The sequence below is a fragment of the Embiotoca jacksoni genome, unplaced genomic scaffold (genome assembly GCF_022577435.1).
Source record: "Embiotoca jacksoni isolate LCO1_2020_lvr unplaced genomic scaffold, fEmbJac1.0.p SCAF_5, whole genome shotgun sequence".
Classification (NCBI taxonomy): domain Eukaryota; kingdom Metazoa; phylum Chordata; class Actinopteri; family Embiotocidae; genus Embiotoca; species Embiotoca jacksoni.
In genome coordinates this window covers 16,461,419-16,484,447 of record NW_027185403.1, presented here as the reverse complement: position 1 = coordinate 16,484,447, position 23,029 = coordinate 16,461,419, and the positions used below count along the sequence as shown (strand labels likewise).

General features: G+C 41.4%; 1 protein-coding gene across 1 annotated transcript in view; it reads right to left on the bottom strand.

Moving 5' to 3' along the window:
* tenm1 (teneurin transmembrane protein 1) overlaps positions 1-23,029 on the bottom strand; it is a 170,528-nt gene that overhangs the window by 56,107 nt on the left and 91,392 nt on the right. Inside the window, exons 8-18 of the mRNA XM_069171293.1 lie at positions 22,821-23,028; positions 16,108-16,209; positions 13,772-13,966; positions 11,797-11,997; positions 9,810-9,995; positions 9,630-9,659; positions 9,247-9,393; positions 4,981-5,215; positions 3,402-3,521; positions 3,047-3,308; positions 624-909 (exon numbers count right to left, since the gene is read on the bottom strand). Of these exons, the coding sequence (XP_069027394.1) occupies positions 624-909; positions 3,047-3,308; positions 3,402-3,521; positions 4,981-5,215; positions 9,247-9,393; positions 9,630-9,659; positions 9,810-9,995; positions 11,797-11,997; positions 13,772-13,966; positions 16,108-16,209; positions 22,821-23,028 (1,972 nt within the window). The remainder of the gene's footprint in view (positions 1-623; positions 910-3,046; positions 3,309-3,401; positions 3,522-4,980; positions 5,216-9,246; positions 9,394-9,629; positions 9,660-9,809; positions 9,996-11,796; positions 11,998-13,771; positions 13,967-16,107; positions 16,210-22,820; position 23,029) is intronic.

Sequence of the window (23,029 nt, the reverse complement as noted above, 5' to 3'; positions counted from 1 at the left end):
AGTTGTATTGATCGTCTCATCCAACAAAACAGTCAGTAACATAAATTAAATAAAGTATTTCTTGCAAATCAGTATTATTGGCAGGAAACCTAAAACTGTCTTCAATCACTTAAAAACCCAAAGAAGCTTCTGTGCCACAGACACACTGGAGATTATTATTTTTGAAAGATAAAATTATTATGAATTCCTGGCATTATTACATTTGCTATAATAGAGGTCTACCATATTAGTGTTATCAATTTTGTTCTTGTGTTTCCACAGGTAGATGGTGTGTACGTGGAACTGATGATTGCTGCTGTTTTATTATTTATCAGTGATAAATTGGATGTCGATCTATTCTTTTTATCAGACCTTCATGTTGGTATTTACAAACTAGTAGATTGCACATTTTTCCTATTCGAAGGTTGTTGTTTTATTCTGGAATATTTTCTTTTATTCCACAAAGACAGTTGACTGTTGACAGCAAATGATATGCAAAAAGAAATAATTCCATCCAAGTTCAAACTGACATCATTGCGGTAACATGGGCACCAGGGCAGCACAAATGTTTTTCTATTTAATTCAAGATAGGAAGAGGAGCACATTTATGAAAAAGGGGTTATTATATTTCATATTCTACCTACCGGTTGCATACGTGAGTCCCCAGACCTCCTGGCCATAAACATCAGTCTTGTTCCAGACCAGCCTGTGGACCAGACCCGGCCCAGCGGGATACCACCGCTGGTATAACCTTCCTTGGACAGATGCACGGACGTGCACCTTGGACAGACCGCCCAGTGGGGAGACGGGGGACGACGGGGAGGGAGGTGTGAGTAGGATTCGCAGCAGTGAGAGGTAGCCTGCAGCACGAGTGCTCAAGTAGTTCAGCTTGACGAAGGCTCCTGGGATTGAAACTTCTTCCTGCACTGCCTGCGGAGAGGAAGATGGAGAGAAGTGTAAGAAATACAAGTGACAGAAAGAGCATAAAAGGGAAATGAGAGAGAGAGAGAGACAGCGGAAGAGAGAGAGAGAGAGAGAGACAGAGGGAGAGACAGAGGGAGAGACAGAGGGAGAGAGAGAGAGAGAGAGAAAGAGAGACAGAGGGAGAGACAGAGGGAGAGAATGATATGAGAAAGAAAGGTGTCATTACTTTGTATTCCTATAAAGAGCTCATGTAATAAGTGCTAATGGCTGTGGGTGGAGAAGATGCAGTGAGTACACCAAGTATGTGAAAGCCATGTTTTCTTTTCTTTTGTAATGAATGACATGAAGTCTGCACCATCACAATATCTGTCAGTATATTGAGGTTAATGTTTTTAATGTAGAAAAAATATGATTCTATCCTATGCTATACAGACGAGTAAATAAAAAGCCTCACGTGATAAAAAGTTAACGAGCTGCAGTCGTTCATTATAATATTTCTGCTGGCTAAAACGGCATGTTGTTTGAGACAGTGATTACTTCAAATCTAATGTTCTCCAAGATGAGTGTCTCCAAGACATTTTCATAAAAAAATCTAAAGACTTAGATTCAATTTCTTAACACAGGTAAATAAATGAGTGTTACATGAGTGAACACTAAGTACTTTTCTCTATGTTTGTTTGGCGTCTGCCAGTTTGTCTTGAGGTGTTTTTTTTATCATGAGGATAAAATGTCCCTTCGATCGTTTGGAACTGTTTGTACCAATCTCACCTGATTTTATGAAATTAGCTCGCTCTCTGAAAAGCAGCTCATGTGTTTGTGGATATGAATGGTGAATTTTGAAGTAAAAACATCACTGTTCTCTGCCACAATGGGACAATATGAACATAGAACATATTGGATATGACATTTTCTGCAGTCTTCCAAGTGTCAGATTGATTGATTTAGAAATAGAAATAACCAACAAAAAAATATTTGGAGTTACATTGGAAGGTAAATATAAAGCCACCCGTCTTGACCTTCACATCTGACCTAATTTGCTTTTGTGGTGAGGAAGTGCACGGATGTAGCACAGATTTGCATTTTGTTCATTTCGTATTTACATGATGCAAATATGAAATGAGCTAAACTTGCAAAATTCCATGAGGCAAGCCTGGTTGCTTGCTGACGCGTTACAAATTGCATTGAGGCTTCATGCTTACTGACAGTCATCTGTACATATTAAACAGTATATTGCTACATTTTTATGGGCTTCAGCCATGCTAGTCACGGCTGTCTCAGCAGCTGTTGGATGTATTTTGAACATTCCTCCTGACTTTGGTGTTGTCCAGCATCAACATGAGGTTCATATCTCAACAACTATTTGATGAAATGCCAAGAAATAATGTATCTAACATAAACATCCCTCCAGACGATGAATCCGACTGACTTTGATGATCCCAGAATTTTCATCTAGAACCACCAGCGAGTTGACACTCCTAGTTTTTAGTGAAATATCTCAAATAATATTGGATGGACTGATACAAAAATACATGAAGACATTAAAGTTCATCTTAGGACGCACTGTAATAACTATATTTTGAATTTCTTTATGATTAATTTATTAGGCAATTATTTTCTTGATTAATCAAGTAATTATTAAAGCCTAAAAATGTTGGAAAATTGCTTATTACAATTCCCGAAAGTCTGAGGTTGCGTCAAACTCTCATCAATCATTAGTCTGAAAAGATATTCTAGTTACAGTGAAAAAAAAGCAAAGAAAAGCAACGAATCCTCCCATTACAGGGGATGGAAACAGAGATTTCGTGACATCTTTGCTAAAAAAAATGATTATGTAAACCAAAAGAAAATGGTTAACACGGTTATTTGTTTGATAGATCAGTTTATTGACTCATATTTTCAATGGTTAATGATACTTATTATGTTCAGTTTATGTGAGCACGCTGGCTTCCTGACTAACTACTCCGTTCTTTTTTCTATGTGGCACTGTTGTCCTTTGGGAAACATTATCTTGTTCCACTGCATGTATGACGATTGCATGTGTGGAAATGATAATAAAAAAGCACACTTGACTTGACTTGACCAGTGTCCAACAGCGAGCATAGCTGTAGATTCTTGTTTGACTATATGACAAAGTGGACTGTACCTGTAACTCAGGCACAGCTGGCCCCTTCTCTGCACAGGCTCCTGTGTATCTGGGAAGCGGGTAGGGCAGGACCAGCGGATAGGGACTCAGAACACTCCGAATGTCACATTTAGGAGACTGAGCTTCCTCTCTGGACATGGTCACCTGATCCAGAACCAGGAAGTTGTTGTTTGGGGTCCAGATGGTTCGTGTTTGTGGAAGGAAGGGGGGCCGCTGGAACATCAGGGTTATGGACATCGCACCCAAGGTGACCAAGTCAAAACTAGAGATAAATGAGAGTAAGATAAAGTACGTTTGAAAGAAGAGGGTAAAAAAAGATGCAAATGTTTGTGTATTTTTTTGCTTGGTTCTCTACCTTCCATCCTGCCGACTGATAGTGTAACCATACTCAGGATGCTGCGGGAAGGTGATGTTGACTCCAACCAGAGGAGAGCCGTCCTGCAGCACAACGCTACCTCGAACCACAGCTACCCGACTGCCAAAACAGTAAGTGGAGTGAGAGAGAGAGAGAGCGAGAGAAAGGGATAGATAAACAGAGAGAGGGAGAGATGACAGGTTTACAATGATGGAGAACATAATCATTGTTTGAAGAGAGAGACATATTGTGTCGCACTAGCCAAACGACCTTGTGCGTGAAGAAAAAGCAGCTGCATTTATTCTACTTAGTACAATTCCTTTCTTTAGCACGGAGAAATCTGCCAGAGATTGCCAGGATACAAGGACCATAAATATAGCTTCACCCACAGTGAAACCTTTCAACACCTTGTCATATAAAAAACAAAACTTTCACATCATTTTTATATTACAGTGACAGTGCTACCTGCGGCAAAAGAGGACATGGTGTTCTTTAAATAGGCCTTAAACTATCAGAAACATCTCTGCTGTTTTGAAATATTCATCTTGATTTTGCAGGGCGAGTGTGAAATACACTGTTTAAATCTGGAATAACTGCTGCACTGGTCAAATGAAGACAGATTTGCACCGACACTTCATGCACACACACACACACACACACACACACACACACACACACACACACACACACACGCACACACACACGCACACACACACGCACACACACACACGCACACACGCACGCACGCATGCACACACACGCACGCACGCACGCATGCACGCACACACACACACACACACACACACACACACACACACACACACACACACACACACACACACACATTCATTGATGGAGTCGATCTGTTACTCCAGAAAAGGGATAAATGAAGGATGGGGAGGTTTCTCCGGGTGACTGCATACCCCCGTTTGTTACTCCTGCCCTGAAAGCTCCCATCGATTTCCCCCTCTGAAGAAACGGCCACATAATTAATTTATTTGTTTTTTTTCAACAAGTGAACCAAGGGGAAAAAAAAAAAATGCTCTGCCATTTCCCAGAGCCATCCGCTCTTGTTTTCTAAACCAAACTTTCTAGGTCAATCATAATGCTGGTGAGAGGGTACTGAAAAATGTATGGTGACACCTTTACGACGGGTGTAACTGAGTGACACATTAAGCATTACTATATACCATACAAATACTCTGCCGTTGGAGTCTGACACTGATACCGGAGGACAGGACAATGCACTGCCGTGTGACTGCTAATCTCCAGGGCAACGCAGATCACTGAGATGTATGCACAGGCATGTGAACACCTGAAAAGAAGCTTCATTCACATGGAAACACAGACACACGAACACACGGATTCACACGTGCCCCCACACACACTCTTTCAACAAATAAAAAGCAATGGATGTTGTAATTCATTAAAACAAATGTATTTGCTCCATTATCTACTACTCGCTTCTTTCAAAAATACTGTAGGACACCTGAAGGATGCGGACACACAAAACAAATACAGGAAGGAATGCGCATGCACACGCTGAGCCGGGCACACAAAAGAGTAAACAAGCACATACCTGGTATCAAAGGGCACGTCTCCCGGGAGAGTGTGTGTGGCCGCCTTGCCAAGGAGGAAGCGTATGCGGCGGTAGAAGCTGTGAGCGTGCGTGCTGGTGGGTGAAGGGGGTGTGGTGGGGGGCAGCGGGCTCTGCTGCAACAGGGCCAACGGGTCAGCCGAGCCGTGACACAGGGGGTCAGAGCCACAGCTCAGCTGCTCGCAGCAGTCGGGATCCACACAGTCCATCAGGCCGTCTGGTTAAAAATGTACAAAATATATCAGTAACATTTAAAAAAAAAAAAAAAAAAAAAAAAAAAAAAAATCACACACGAGCAGTGAGGACTGTTTTTTGTGTGTTTTTTTTTTTTTTTTTTTTTTTTTTTTTTTTTTTTTTAGGTTAGTCAAATTTACGTAGTCAATATAGGCCAGACATGAAGATGTTTACTATGCAGAGTTAATAGAGGCTTCAATATAGTTGAGTGACTAAGGCGCTGAGAGCACATTTGTATTCCAAAGGCCAAGCCACTGTATATATCTGCAGAGGAAAGTCAGGAAGAAGACACAATAAAACCTCAGAACTAATAATAAATTATATTTGCACTGCTGACCGGTGAGAAAACTCTGCTGGAGTAATGAAATCTACAACGACAAACTGCACATACATCATCATTATCACAGGCCTCAATCAAATGCAATTCATTAAGGGCCATCAGCATTCAATTACAGCATGTATTACTATAAATCAGACTTGAATCACCAGCATTATTTGAATGCGATCCATAAAAGTCAGGCCGTAAACAATGAGCCACAGTTACAAACCAAGGCGGCAGGTAATAGGAGCCTGCCTGGCATTTGTGTTTCCTATTTCAAGTCCGTTTCTGAAAAGGCAGGAAACAGTGCTGACATTTAAATGCATCTGACCACAGAGCAGAGAGCTAAAGGCCAACAATATTCTATTATAACCTCCCCCTACAAAGGTAACATAGTACAATGGTTGATTTCCATGAGAGCCACTATTTGAACTTGAAAGCACACTATTAATTGAATTTCAAATATCATTGTCATTAAAGGAACACATGAGTTTGTAGCTCATTACGAAGACATGGTTGTTAAACATTGCGCACAAAGAAGCACAGTAAAAATGTAGCTATGGAATGGATGTAATACATTATAAATATGTATGTGCATGTGATTTCACTGCTTATATGTGTGGAATAAATTATGTTTTTTCAAGAGGAAGCACAATAAATGTTTTCTTCTCCCCCATCCAGGCAGAATAATTGTAACTCTCTTTTCAAGGTTCCTCTTTATTCTCTGATTACTCGTGATAGCATCTTTCCATCTCTGTCTATCTTCAGAGACAAAAATATTGCTGCCAGAGAACGCTATGAGAGCCTACCGTATATCTGCCAATTAAGAGAGATGGATGAATTGTGTGGTAGAAAATGATGGTATTTGAAAAGTTGTGCAGAGAGGTGGAAGAACAGAAAGATTAGGGAAGTCTAAATGGTCTCCATGAGGCGTTGTCAGTGAGTCTTTCTCTGCTCTATTCACAACAAAACTGAACCGTTTGATACCAGCAGAACAGACATTTATGGAAGCTAATCAATATTCATATGGTGTCTTTGTACAATATAATAACAGTATGTTATATGGAAATATTTTTGCATATCATGCCAAATAACATATATATATAGTCATATACAGTACTGTACATGTCTGTTTTGTTTGCCATCCCAAACTTCTATCTGAGCTCCTCATTCACAAAGAAAAAAAAAATATTAAAATCAGCACAAGATAAGGAGTAGTCCAGCAATGACCCATAGCAGTGCCATATTACTGGAATGGAAGTCACCAGAGGCTACAATATTATTTTAGACATTCTGTGTTTAAAATAGCATTGTGATAAAATATATTGCAATGATAAAATATATTGCAATATATTGCAGTGATAAAATACTGCAATATAATGCAATTTATTACCTTTTTTGAACTGGAAATTATGTCTTTAAATAAAAACTTAGTCAAAAATCTGTTGTATCTGAAAAGATAAAATTTTCATCTCACTTCAATAATTTTTTATTTCAGCCAGATGGGCTTGTCAGGCAGACACACTGACTTATCAACACTGTCATAAATTCCTGTCATAAATGTTGCTTGCACATAATAAATATATTTATCTACATAATAAAATATCAATATTTGGGGGTGGCATATCAATATAATATTGCCAGGCAAAATACTGTGAATCTATGCTGTAAAGATTTGTTCCTCCACCCCTAAATACTACTGAGAGACTTGAGAGAAAAATAATGATCACGTTCAAAGCAGCAGGGCCGAAGGTATATAATATTATAGTCCAAAAATGGGTCAAGTTACAAAGACACAGATCCTACACTTCCCATAATGCAAATCAGTTGTACTTTCTGTCTGCTCAGTATAAATCTATATGTAAGCTTAGCTAACAAGAGTGGAAACATGGAGAGACAGATAGAAAACAAAATCAGCCTACAAACAGCTTTATAGTCCACAAATTAAAAGTCTTATTTGTTCAATGCACACAGAAACCATAACAACATTTTAGGGTTTTATGGGGGGGGTCATGTGGCAAATTATTTTCTTCCTTCTCTGCTTGTTGTCTGACTTTTTTTTTTTTTTTTTTTTTTTAAGTGTTGTTACACTTCAGGAAGTCACCTCTCCTCATATCAAGCAGGCAGATAGGGAATTGTATCTGTCTTCTGGTGTGACTCCCTACAAGAAAATGTCTTTCCTAAATTATGAATCGTGTCTTCTAACTCTGTATCCTTTGTTTGTTGTGCTTTAAGTGCAAGCTGAGATAATCCTCCGTGTCATCGTCACATCATTTTTTCAGACCTGGCGACGCGCCTTCAGAGTCACATGCTGAGCAATACTCCCTGTGAGTAGGATGCAGGTATTTCTGTAAAAAAAACTGGTGGAGTGCCCCTTTAACAACTGACAAAACGACTAAAGCTAAAACTACTCATATACCATGAGTTCATTTATTAACGTGTGACAGCACTTTATTCCTTAAACCCCCACAGATGAAACACACATCAATGAGAAGAACACTCAGAACAATCGAATAAAATCCAATAACAGAGTACAGAAATAAAACCATCAGTGCCTACACTGTTGGCGGGGCACAGTCCTGCTATGACTCCTTTCCTCTAGTCAGCCCACATTTTACAGTCCACAGGACATTTTTTTAATGCATGACTCTGTGGTTATAATCCAGAATAAGGACCTGTAATTCATGTTTCGAGCAGCAATAAACACTGACCCTCTGAAGTGTTGGCTGAGTCACTCATGCAGCTTTGTAAACACTGCGCAGGAAAAAAAAGGTTATCTTGTAGCTCTCGGTAGCCTAGCACCACCAGAAAACTGGGATAACTACAAAAAAATGCATATGTTTTTGAGGTTTCCTGCAGCTATGATTCAAACACCACTCATCACAAAACACACACACACACACACACACACACACACACACACACACACACACACACACACACACACAAAAGGCTTTTCCTCCAAACAAAAATGACACTACCTTGTTTTCAATGATGGATTACAGCACCGGCTTAACGGTCATGTCCATAATGGATATTTGATGGAATTTCAATGGGCATAGTTGAACACAATATAATATTGCGCTATATTCTTAAAAGTATGTATTGGAGAAGAGCTGTAGATTGGGCTGAAATGGCGAGGAAATTATTTTAAGGAATAGAGCTCCTGCTACTAACGAAATCTTGTTTCTTCATCTGAGGACAGAAAAACACAGCGTCACGGCTGAGAGACACACACCTCTCACCTGCCACCACACACCTGATAACTGCACAACTCTATTCTGCTGGGTTTGCTGTATTTGAGACTTGAGAACAATTCTGAGTGCCTTTTATCCTAGCAGGTGGTATGCATATTAGACATTTAGCTGTGATAAAAGAAAAAGAAGACGTACACACTTGCACAAATGAAGACACATTCACACACACACACACACACACACACACACACACATACATGTTCAATATAATAATGACCAGCAGGACTCTACAGGAGTCTCAGCAGGACTGGGACAGCACAGAGCGATGAAGGGGAGGAACAATGAAGCTGATTTTTGTTTTCAGTAGGAGAAACAGGATGAGAAGTAATGGAAGCGAATGGAAAATCTGCCATACAAAATAAATAAAGAAAGAAAGAAATCAAAGAGGTAAGAAAGAGAAAAAAAGATAGAAAATGATAGATGATGTTAGAATGTCACCTCCGTCGTTGTCTGTTCCATCACTGCAGTCAGTTTCCATGACAACGCTGCATCCAGGCCCACTCCAACCAGCCTGGCAGACGCAGCGCCAGCCACTCTGCTCCAGGGTACAGCGCCCATGCCCGCTGCACAACCCCGGGCAGCCGTCTGAAAAGGTGGATCCCACATGTTCACACACACACACGCACGCACGCACGCACGCACGCACGCACGCACGCACGCACGCACGCACGCACACACACACACACACACACACACACACACACACACACACACACACACACACACACACACACACACACACACACACATACACATTTATTTGGCATTTGCGAACATGTGAGCACAATATGAAATTTTAACACGAAAGAGAAATAAATTACCTTTCACGACGACATCCAAATCATGAGTAACTGTGGGGGACAAAAAGTGAGAATTGTGTAAGAGAAATACATTGTAAATGGAAAGGATCCGAACAACAGTGACACCTTTTTAGAAATCCTATTAATCATACTAATCAAAATATTGCAAGACACAACCGAACACTCCCACACACGGCTCACCAATGTTACAGTGCTCTCCCTCCCAGCCGGGCTGGCAGATGCAGGTCCCGTCGTGGCACTGGCCGTGTTCTTCACAGCGAGGATGGCACGCTCTCTGGTCGCACGCAGCGCCAATCCAACCCTCCTCGCACTGGCACTGGCCCTCTGAGCAAACGCCATGGCTGCCACATGGCACCGGGCACAGCTCTGCCGAACAGGTGGGCGGAGATATTCGTGAGAAAAAAAAGCTTGTAAGTGTGAGAGGAAGGGAGAATGACAGGGAGAGGAACAGATGGAGGAATTGCACGTTGGCAGAAAAAACAAAAAGGTAAAATAGGTGCGGGGACACGGAGAGCAGAAAAAAAGTTGAAAAAAAAAATCTGAATTGGGGGTGAGCCATCGGATATAGGTGAGAGAAGAAGAAAAAAAAAAAAAGCGATGGAAGAGGATAACCTCAGAGACTAAAAAGTTGACTTTCTCACAATACACAATCTTCCCACCTCTAATAGCTGAGCTCCCTGAAGGAAGAGAAGAGTGAATAGACTCATAATAACATCCAAATGATTCGTATTTGCACCGCATATTTAAACTACAGGGACTCCAATTCAGCTTTATTATTCTTTTCTGACATTTTGATCAGATTTGGTGGGTGTGTTAATACCCCTTCTTTTTCTCCATCTCTCCATCTTTGTCTCTGTCAGCTTTCTCTTTTCTGTATCCCTTTCCCTCTCCCTCTCTCTTGCACCATCCCTTTAAAATCCTTTCCCCCCCTCTTTGTCTGTTTCCTTTTCTCTGCACTCCTCACCATCTAACTCTCACTCCTCTGCAAAGGAAAAGCCTCATCCATCAGTAAAGAGAGCAAAGTGCTGGAGGCACACAAAGACTACTTATCCAGCTGCAGTAAAAAGTTATTTCAATTTAAATATACATAGCATGGAGAGGGAGGGAAAAAGTGGATTAAAGTTGGAGAGTTTTTTAGCTCTCTATTAGAATTACATTAACTTAGCTATGCCTCAACAAGACCAGGACGCAGAATTGCCGGGTCCTTTTGATTAAAAGCCCGGCAGGTAGAGGGAGGCCGCTCATATCTCAGATATTCAGCCACGGTCTATCATTATCATGGGCTATATCACTATAATAAGGCATGCATACACCTGAGAGTAGCCGATATGCCAATTGCCTGCAAATCTTTGGTGTGCATGGAAAAACTGATCTTTTCCAACACCAGTGTTAAGCTAGTGCGGTGGAAACAAAGCAAAAAAAAAAAACCAGTCCTCTCTGTCAGCTGACACTGCAAGGACAAGGACACTTTTGTGTCTGTGTACCGCACCATACTGCATTCTATCTTTCAGACAAGGCGGTACACGTGCTGTACTCGCCTTGTTACAAAGGCTAACTCACTCGAAAAACAGACGGAAGTTTGTTGGCAGCAAAGAAAGATAGTTAGAGAAAAATATTTTACAGCTCTATTTGACAACCACTCACTTGAGTTATATGTAGTGTGCAGGTAAACAGGTATGCAATAAACATCACCAAGCTTTTAAATGCCAAGCTGAATGTTCCTCAGAGTTGAAAGGCCTTGCAGCAATGTGAGGTCTTTTTTTTTTTTTACGCTGCCATTTTTGTCTTTATTTCGCTGAAGGGAATGTGTGTGTGTGTGCAGGAGCATGTGTGTGTTACGGTGTAAGTGCACAGTATAGCGAGAGCCTGTGCACGGGCGCACTCCGGAGTGCTGCAGTCAAAGAGTCATGATGGGAAATCTCATTTATGACTAGCGTGAAGAGTGAGTGCGAAAACCCCATGTAAACACACACACACACACATGTACACGCACATAGACACATTTCCACTGGCTCCAATCCCTATTTCTCCCTAGTGTCTATCAAATCCCCAGAAAATAGTATCTGGCAAAACCACGCATGCTACAAGAACACTGGCAAACGAGTGATGTGCAGTTTCAATTTTCTGTGTTTTACCCTGAATGTGAACAATAATCCTCGAGTCTTACCCGTGTAGCAGTCGGGCCCCGTCCAGTTGGGCTGGCAGGCGCAGGTATCTGACTCAGGGAGATAGGTGCCATGTCCCGAACACTGCTCCTGACAGGCTGGCAGTGGGTCATCACAGCTCACTCCTGCCCAGCCCGCGGAGCACACGCACTCCCCCCGCACACACACGCCGTGCCCACCGCACTGTGGGTCTACACAGTCCACTGCAGATAGAGGGAGGATGAAAGGCAAAGTGAGTGTGAGTCAGAGGTGAGGAGAGGGTGGGTGGGTGGGTGGATGGGTGGAGGAGGAGGAGGTGGTGGTGGTGGTGAGGGGGTGGGGGGGAGGGCTGTCTCATTATAATCATCAGTTCACCGAGTATGAAAGCAGTGTTCTTTGCATCCCATCCAGGAGTTAACCACCCTAGCTACAATCCCTGTATCTGTTCCACAACATTACACTTCATAGGACACTTAGAACTGAGGCTTTGATAAGGGGTGCAATGGGTTGGATGGTGTGTGTGTGTGTGTGTGTGTGTGTGTGTGTGTGTGTGTGTGTGTGTGTGTGTGTGTGTGTGTGTGTGTGTGTGTCATGGTGGTCTGTGCTACGCCGTGTTAGTGTGTAATTACAGCCCTGAGCGGCGAGCCAAAGCTCAGCACAGTTCAGTTCGGCTCAGCTCAGCTCAGCTCAGCTCCCGCCGCTCAAGGTCAAACACCTGAATCGGTCTCTGCAGACCAGGACGATGAAGGCGACAGCAGGGACATCTTTAGGACAGCTGTGCCATCAGGTTATTATCAAGTCGAACATCATAATTGTTTTGAATATCACTGCTTTGTTTGTTTTGGTTAATTTATTGGGTGGTTTTACAACAGAGTTTAAAGAGGATATGACAGAGGCCCAAGGCTGATTTCCTGTACAACTGTGAGTTTTTTTTTTTTTTTTTCCTCACCCCATTTACTTACAGATTTATGTCTTTGGCTAACAGTACACACAGCATATACTGTAAAATACACAGCATATACATACGATGAACTGTTTTTTTCAGAATAATATAGAAATACCACCAAATTAAAAATAAATATGAGAACATGGTGAGTATTTCAGAGCCCAAGCTATATTAACAATGTCGCTAAAATGTTCTTTGCTTTATATTGTACAACAACATGTCTATTTGTTATTCTAGTATTTGGGATGTGGGAACATGTGTTTTTTAACTTTTGTTTATTTTTGACACCTAGAAAAAAAATTCTAAGCATAGGGCAATAACTTAATTTACAAGAACTCTTTGTTAATTGCATTTCTGTTTGAATTTATTGACTTTTATTTTTGATGTTAATATGAAAAACTAATATCAATGGAGACAGCAAATATCCACAAATATGTATGATTGCTGTGCTTCTCAGTTAGTCACAGCTCAAGAATCAAAATAAAAAAATTAAAAAAAAATCACATTAAAACCTGAAATGATTTATTCGTCTTATAAAGTTATATATTTATATTGTGATTAACATGTTAGAAAAAAAACCTTCTTATCATATCTTATATATGTTTTATGAATCGTGTTTCTGTCCTTGTGATTTGTAAAAGTCCAACGGTCACTCTCCTTTTAGGTCTGTTTACATTTCTGCTAACTCTTGAGGGAAATATCTGCTCTTTAGCAGCTAAATGCTCCACTGTGTTCACCACCTAGAAATCTGTGATTGTGTAGACTAAAGCTGACTTGACTTTTGTTTGAATGCTCTGTAATGCTGACAGGGTCTGCAGACTCTGGTGATAATTCTCTGTGAGTTTGTCACCTCGAGGGACCCTTGTCAAATCACACGTCGTCATTTGATCCTCCGTCAATATACAAAATATTGATTAGTGCAGTGTTAAATGAAATGCTTACCTTCATATCAAAACCAAAGTCTTCACTTAAATGCGTGCGGTGCCATTTATGCTGTGCAGATGACATCATGAGGTGTGTGTCATTACGTCTGAGTGTGTAAAACATCTTACCTTGTTCACAGTTAACCCCTTTGTAGGCCGGACTGCATATGCAGATACCCTGGATGCAGGAGCCATGGTTGGAGCAGGTGGGATCGATACACTGACCTTCCTCCACATTGCACTCTGCTCCCTTCCACCCCGCCAGGCACACACACCGTCCTTTCTCATACACGCCGTTACCGCTGCACAACACGGGGCATGAATCTGCAACAGGACAAACACAGATTACACTCACATACTCTGTAGTACATCCACGCAACACACACACACACACACACACACACACACACACACACACACACACACACACACACACACACACACACACACACACACAGTGCTGCAGTATATTAGCTAGGAGACCGCAGTAACCTACCATGAGTGGGGCTACGCTCTCTTATCTCAGCTAGTGCACGGATTCAGCAAATCCTCAAGCAGCCTCTGTCTCCCTGTCTTTCTCTCACAAACACACACACACGTACACACTCATGCGCGCTTCGACACATGCGCACACACACACACACACACACACACACACACACACACACACACACACACACACACACACACACACACACACACACACACACACACACACACACACACACACTCCAGCTTATCCCTCACGCTGTTTCAATTTACTCAAGCACCACCTGAGCCTGGCTACCACGGCAACCCAGGAATTGTAGAAAATCCTCCCAACGTCACCTCACTCGTTCTGAACAGGCCGTGAAAACAATCATGAAAACGGAAGATTAGGAAAGAGAGCATTAGGGGTTTATAGAATAACGGTGGAAAGCAGAGCTATCTCCATGCAGAGATGGAGAGCTGTGTGGCTAATGTAATGACAACCAGGTAGAATAAAGTCAGTGAGTGGCTGATGGCACACTGACAGTTGCAGCTCGGGACTTCAAATGAATTAGAAAGATGATCCAGAAGCATCGCCTTTTTTCTGGGATAATTTGCAGTGAAGGCATGTGTGTTCATGCGTGCGGGCACGTGTCTGTGTTTGTTTGATCCTTTGTTAAATCTAAGGCTCTGTACCCCACAGTAATAAATTCACACTTCACTTTTTACAAGTCTTGCTAAAACTTGCTGTCCAACTTTTCAAACAGAGAATATTATAGCACAAGCAAATGAGCAAAGATGAGAGGAACGTATGAATAAATTATGAGCGTAAATAAATCATAGGATGTGATGTCACATCACCTGTTTCTACACAATTGGACAGATACAACTACAATAATTTTACAAAGGCGGACTCTCAGGGAGAGAGGGGATGTAAGGGAGCTAGAGTGATAGAGAGAGGAGATAGAGTCAGCAAAGAGGGAAACAAAGGGAGAGAGAGAATAAAGGAAAGATACAGGAGGAGATAAAAGGAAAGAGTTGTGAGATATGGAAAGACTGTTGTCAAAGGATGCACAGAATTTGTACTCCTGGTATGTTTTGTCTGTTTAGTTTAAATCGGATTCCTCTGTGCCATAAAGCTCCATTGTTGTTCAAAAAACTATAACAAATGCATCAATAATTCATATCATTTCAATGACATTCCGTAAATTCTCCAATAATAGCTAGCATACATGTAGTGACCTGGTCTCAAATAACAGCCAGGTGTTTGGCAGGGAGGGACAAATAAGAGTTGGTTGGTAATAAATAAAGTCACTAATATATTTCAGTTGCTGAGATTTTCAAGTCTTTTTAAACTTACTGTCAATAAAACTCAACACTTCCTGCTCATATTTCACATTAATTGTTCCACAAATAAAGTGCAAGGTGCCCACTGAGCCAATAGACGGCTTTTTAATGTGAAACATTCCCTGCAGTCAGGTTTACTGACTGCAGCTTCACAGAGCCTCAGGAACAGCACAATGGAAACCAGGGAATAGTTGGTGAATGAAAATGTAAGGCTTATTTCTGTTAAGAAGAGAAACTCTGAGAAGCTGAATGGCAAGTATACTCAACATAGTTAGTTGCCACTGTTAGTGTACATGTGGAACTAAAGCTGGAAAGCCAGTAGGTTATACCGAGCTGGACATCGAAGGAGTTTTACAGAAAACACCGTCAAGAGCAAATTAAACAGAAAGTTGGGAGAGGTTTCACTAAAATATGACGATAACAAGACACTTGTATGTGTGTGTATTCATTCACAAGTGAATATGGTCCCTAATTTACTTCTATTTGAGTAATAGCTGCAAAAAAACTGCTGTGCAGCTGTTTTAGGGAGGCTGGAAAGGATGAGCGGTCGACTAACACCTTTTTAGGATTGATCTTTTCATTAGATCTGTTGGCAGTGAGACAAAATATAAAACAAGACCAGCCTCATCCTCCCAGCAGATATTTCTTACCTTTGGCACAGTCGGGACCCAAGAATCCGGCAAAGCAGTGGCAGTGTCCAGCCACACACTCTCCGTTTCCATTACAGTCTGTCGAGCAACCGTCCATTGAGTCTGCATAAACACAAACACACAAACATGCACACATTCACAAATCAAACATAAAAGTCAGAGGGGAAAAAACAGAAAAAAAAAGAGAAAATATTCCACTTGTAACTCCATAAGCTGGCATTGCTCTCTGTTATTGAATGAGAGATCTGATAAGCAATGGATGGCTCCCCAGACACAGGGGCTATATTAGATTAGTCTGATCCAGCTGCTATCACTCTCTGGGGAACAGCCAAGCACTCACTTACACTCAGTAGCACTAAGCACATTATACTATATTACAGGTTAGAAACACACTGCTCGCAAATTTACAAACATCACGGCTTAATCAACAAACTGTTTACAAGGGCGCAGTTTGGAACGAGATTGAACAACATAAAATCTGACATTGTGAGTGCACAAGTAAGCGGAGAATGGGTAATACTTCGGCGCTACAGTAGATACACTCTGGGCATGGTGAAGATCAACGTGATGCTTGTTCCTACTAGAGCTTTGTCTCATCTGGATATGTGTGTTTCATCATATCCCTCTGTAGGCTATATGCGTTTCATCATATTCCTCAATCAGACTTCAATTAGCTGCCTTCCTTTTCTCCCATTGATATGTCCATCATGCAAGATCTCCTTCTCCATGTACAGGCAGCAGGGCAAAGATAGATAAAGAAGAAGAGCACTTTTATGCTTTTAGAGCATTATATATGCCTGCTGAGCTCCGTCAGCTCCGCTCCAGTTGGAAGATTCTGGAGAAGAAGCATTCAGAGGCTGGCAGAGTTGGGGATTTGAACTGTGCTGCTGGCTGTCTTGTGCCAGGCGAGGTCTATCTAAGCGAGATAGAGTAATTACAATGGGTGTCAAGGATGTCATCCTTTATTTGACCCTGTGCCATCCTGCTCGGCTCCTCTGAACGGGGATCGACTCCAGAGTCAAACCACTGCAGTCCCCCAGCTAGCTCTGTTCAGGGAGCATGGATGACAAATCCTTCAGTGGCATGGCTCACGTACACGCGCACACACACACATTTACAAACACATGCGCACACAGTTATTATGTGACACCCGCCTAGAGGCGCGTGTGACACATGCTAATGAGACAGGCCCTGCCAGTAGCCGGCAGCCCAGCGTTATCCTCCACAGCAGCGCATCACTACAGAAACCAAAGTCATTTTCACCTCCATCACCTGTCATCGTCACACTGATGGAGAGGAGGAGTGGCAATCATCTTTTCTCCCACACAGTCTGGAGGACACACACTCTTTCTCTCTCTTGGAAAAAAAAGCCTCATATACACAAATTCCAATATTGTATCTGGCACCTGACACACGCAATGAACAAAAACTCATCTGCAAGGTCACAGAGTTCCTTTTAATCCGGCGGAGAGGAGCGATCCGTCGGAAAGCTCACAAGGCTGGAAGATGCAGGGTTATAACAGTGATATAAGCTCTGTATCTTTCAGGTCAATGTCCCGACCATAAAAATCTCCAGGCAATTAAGAGGTAATGTATGAAGAGCCGTGTCGCCATTTGTTACTGTACAGTGTGTGTGAGCGCGCGCACGCCCGTGTGTGGGCAAGACACCCACTCTGTTCTTTCCACTGACTAAACCCTTTCCAGTTAGAAATCACTCATGCCATAAGTTATTGAAGTTAAATGCTATTATAAAATGGGTGCTTCCAGCCAAGTGATCTGATTGGTCAAATAAGCATTCCAATTGTACTTTATGAGCCCGTAAAGCTTCAGCCATGCTTTATGACCCTTGGGCTTTATGAATTTATGAAAAAAAAATTAAATGGCTGCTCAGCTAACCAGAAGTATCCATCCGCTGGCTAAACACTTTTTTTTTGTTTGTCATCTCTTTTGCCCAAAGTTCCAGGTATCTCTGTGAAAGTTTGGCATACTTTGGTGGCCATTGTGTAAAATATATAATAGTGGAGAGGACGTGTGATGGCAGGTGAAGTATTGCAATTATGTATAATTAATAGGCTCGCAGGAAGCGGCACACTCTGCCTGAGTAGATTTAAAGAAGATGGTGTTGGAGTGGAGGTGGCAAAATGGCAGAATTCATTATGCTGAGGCTTTTGTGGGTTACATGTCAATCGGACTGGAAGAGGAAAAGGGACTTTATCGGCACCTGCTGCTATTTTTTTGATGTACAAAATATGTTTGAAAATGCCTTTTAAAACCCATAATGATATCCATTTTGAAATCAGCAGATGGTTGCTCACCTTTTTCTTTTTTCTTTCAACATTTATATAGAGCTCATTTATACCTCATAGGCAGCATTACTGCAAATGACTGTAAAGTGTTCTGTAAACACATCTGTATATATTATATGTGCTCTATAGGCTAAGTATGTAAGTGCTGGGCGGTACATTGCATTCTGAAGATATATTCATCTATTTTTCCAGCAAGATAGGCTACAAGATGACACAATACTATTTATAGCTATAGATATAGTTGTTGCTTCCCATAACCAACTTCTTCCATAAAGAAGTGCTTTGCCTCTTTCCCCTGTCACACTCTCTGTGCAGCCCTCGGAGCTGCTTGGTGGCAAATCGTGGGGTTTTGCTTGAGGCTGTGCTTCTTTGGGACAGTCATCCAGCCATCTTTGCTTCCCGGCAGCTCGGGAGTTACCAGCGGGAAACTAACTGGGGGCTGGCTAACTAAAGCAGCTAACAATTGGAGTTTCATGGTGCAGAGCCACATTCCCAAGTCACTAAGCCTGACAGATAAACTGAATTTGTTCCATGTGCCATTATCACTACAGGAGACAAAGGAGTAACTAAATATTAGACACACTGCACAGGAGAAGGAAGGAGAGTGTGAGGGATAAAGAGAAGCCATCGCTAAATGCTGAGCTAAAGTAAACAACTGTGGGATTAGTAAGAAAAGAAGGAAAGAGCTATGAGTGCTTGAGCAGAACTACTGTCATTTTTAAATGTGTAGCGGGTCATCAGCCGCTGTGATGAAAAATGCAGAAATGAACTGGGTTGACACAGAAGAGCAAAGTAACGCAGAAACGAGGACAACCAGAAATGAGAAAAAAAAAAAACGCTTCCTGCAACTTGTCAGTCTGTGAATGTTGTTGAGAACAATTACAGTATGTTCTCAGAAAAATCAGAAATAGTCTATTTTTATTTATTACAGGTTATTCATTTCACATTACTTTTCATTTATATTTTCTGTAGCTCTATATTTTAAAACGGGCGAGGAAACCCTGCGTTGCATTTTGATTATAATCCGTTTTAATAAAAGTGCTTTTAACATCTCACATGTGGCTTGACTTGTAAAAAAATATATATTATATATATGCAGATATTGATGTTGACAGTTTTCTGTCCTGCAGCAGCAGCAGCCCCATGTAAGGAAGTGTGTGCGTGCATGTGTGTGAGATGATGTGTGAATGGATGGCAGAACAACATAATGAAGGTCAGTCTGCTGACCAAACACACCTGGTTTTGAATCCTCTTTCCAAACTCAGTTCTTTCTTCGTTTTACCTCTATCATGATGACTGCTGTGATTATGCTTGGCAGGGTTTTCTGTCATATGTAACCACATACAGTACAGTGGTGTGAAAAAGTGTTTGCCCCCTTCCTGATTTCCAATTTTTTTGCATGTCTGTCACACTTAAATGTTTCAGATCATCAAACACATTTAAATATTAGTCAAAGATAACACAAGTAAACACAAAATGCAGTTTTTAAATGAAGGTTTTTATTATTAAGGGAGAAAAAAAATCCAAACCCACATGGCCCTGTGTGGAACATTTTTTTGCCCCCTAAACCTAATAACTGGTTGGGCCACCCTTAGCAGCAACAACTGCAATCAAGAGTTTGTGATAACTTGCAATGAGTCTTTTACAGCTGTGGAGGGATGTTGGCCGACTCATCTTTGTAGAGTTGTTGTAATTCAGCCACATTGGAGGGTTTTCCATCACCAACCGCCTTTTTAAGGTCAATCCACAGCATCTCAATAGGATTCAGGTCAGGACTTTGACTAGGCCACTCCAAAGTCTTCATTTGTTTTTTCTTCAGCCATTCAGAGGTGGACTTGCTGGTGTGTTTTGGATCATTGTCCTGCTGCAGAACCCAAGTTGGCTTCAGCTTGAGGTCACGAACAGCAAAAATGGCTGCATGGCAGAGTTCCAAGACCAAAACCACCGCTGAGCAAAAAGAACATTAAGGCTCGTCTCATTTTGCCAGAAAACATCTCGATGATCCCCAAGACTTCTGGGAAAATACTCTGTGGACTGACGAGACAAAAGTTGAACTTTTTGGAAGGTGTGTGTCCCGTTACATCTGGCGTAAAAGTAACACCGCATTTCAGAAAAAGAACATCATACCAACAGTAAAATATGGTGGTGGTAGTGTGATGGGCTGTTTTGCTGCTTCAGGACCTGGAAGACTTGCTGTGATAAATGGAACCATGAATTCTGTCTACCAAAACATCCTGAAGGAGAATGTCCAGCCATCTGTTTGTGACCTCAAGCTGAAGCCAACTTGGGTTCTGCAGCAGGACAATGATCCAAAACACACCAGCAAGTCCACCTCTGAATGGATGAAGAAAAACCAAATGAAGACTTTGGAGTGGCCTAGTCAAAGTCCTGACCTGAATCCTATTGAGATGTTGTGGCATGACCTTAAAAAGGAGGTTGGTGCTGGAAAACCCTCCAATGTGGATGAATTACAACAACTCTGTAAAGATGAGTGGGCCAAAATTCCTCCTCAGCACTGCAAAAGACTCATTGCAAGTTATCGCAAACTCTTGATTGCAGTTGTTGCTGCTAAGGGTGGCCCAACCAGTTATTAGGTTTAGGGGACAAACATTGTTTCACACAGGGCCATGTGGGTTTGGATTTTTTTTTTTCTCCCTTAAAAATAAAAACCTTCATTTAAAAACTGCATTTTGTGTTTACTTGTGTTATCTTTGACTCATATTTAAATGTGTTTGATGATCTGAAACATTTAAGTGTGACAGACATGCAAAAAAATTGGAAATCAGGAAGGGGGCAAACACTTTTTCACACCACTGTACCTCATTACTCATGCAATGATGTTTTAACTCCAAGACATGTTTTGCAACAGGCATATTTTTTCATATAGCGCACTGCAATCAGCATAATTTCATGCACTATTTAACATTCTTCATATTTTCCTTGTTGTCCTACTCTACACTGTATTGATACTATTGTATTTGAATTATTTATTTTACGAAAGTCTTTTGCATTTCTCATATTTATACTCTGTTTCTTTTGTTGTATCCAGTTACTTTTTGCTGCAGGAAGCTCAATTTCCCGACAGAGATCATCTCATTTATCCATAAAGCGCCACTCTCGGGCCACAGCGTACGTGGCTCTTTTTAGAATTTATTGTCCTCTGGCTCAATAGTTCTGATTTTCTGCCTTGAAAATAATGCAGCGTCTGTTTGGAACCCTCGTTAGAGGTGCAAATGGGCGCTGAAATGAACTTTGACATCAAACCATTAATATTATTTTCCTCTTTCAAGCTAAATCAATTGATTCATTATTTTGAAAAACCTTGGCGGACTGAGGCCATCTGCTGTGGCTATATTTGTTTTGATTATTGAAGTGGCAATGAAAAAAAAAAAAAGAGAAAGGTTTCCTGCTTAGCACAAAATATGTGACTCAAAAAAAAGGTCTGGTCTATTCCAGACTTTACAGACAGCACACGTGTCAACAAATGTTTGACAGCTCTGAAATAAAATCTGTGTTTAGCTGTCGCATGCTGTCAGTCATTTAAAAAGCTCTCTGTCAATATGACGACGAAAGATGTTTTCTGTACAATGTTTTGGCTCTTTGGAGCTGTTTACTGATTGGCTTACAACTTGGGCTTTTAAGAGGTTTGCAATACACATATTTAGCTTAAAAGCATCAAGGCAGCTCTGTGAAATGTTCCTGATCCTTTCCTGAATAACATAAAATCTACAGTGAAAAAAAAAAAAAATCCCCAAATAAGAGTCTTTTTCATGTAGAGCGGCTCATGTTATCTGTTCATCACATACTTCATGTGTGACTGTATTACCTGTCTGCAACATGTAAATTACCCAGTTCCCCCATGATATTGCTCTGCTACATTTCTCATCACTTTTTGGGGGGGTTATTTCAACACTGTATTCTCTTAAGGACTACTGGACAAAGTGGGAGTGAAGAGACTGCCCTGGTAATTATCCACTTGTCTATATTCAGCCACGTACTCCTGCATTATTCACATCCTTCAATTTACACTGCCATCCGTGTGTGTCATAGCAATGAGCTGCGGTTAGCAAGCCCTGTCATTACTACAGGAGCTGTCCTCCCCTTTCTAACAGCTGTCTCTTGCCATGCCAAACTCATTCTTGTAATAGGAAAAGTTCCCTTCAAATGTCAATGAGTTTCAAACACTCCTGGCCAAGTCCTTATGTCATTGCATGTCAACAGATAAAAAGGAGGGCAGAACAAGAGAGCGAAGCAACACTGAGATCCTGTCAGTGGAAGGCATATCAAATACAGTTCAATAACTACGAACTATAGAATGATATTCTCTTAAACTAAACGTGTTAAGAAAATAGATAAAAAAAAAAAAAAAGCTTCCAGTTTCAGTGAATCTGTAATAATCCTGCTCACCTATGGGAGTGCTGTGGAGTAAAACTTGCTCCAGGTTGCGGCCATCATTGTAGAGTGCGAGGTGCCAGGTGCCGGGGTCCATGTACTCGATGAAGCCTGTTTCCTGGAGGCCGCTCAGCAGCAGGCCTTTGGGAGCTTTGGCAGTTAAGATGGGATCAGTCAAGGACCTGGGCAGGGCCTTCCCATCCAGCAGTTTCACAAAGTCGAAC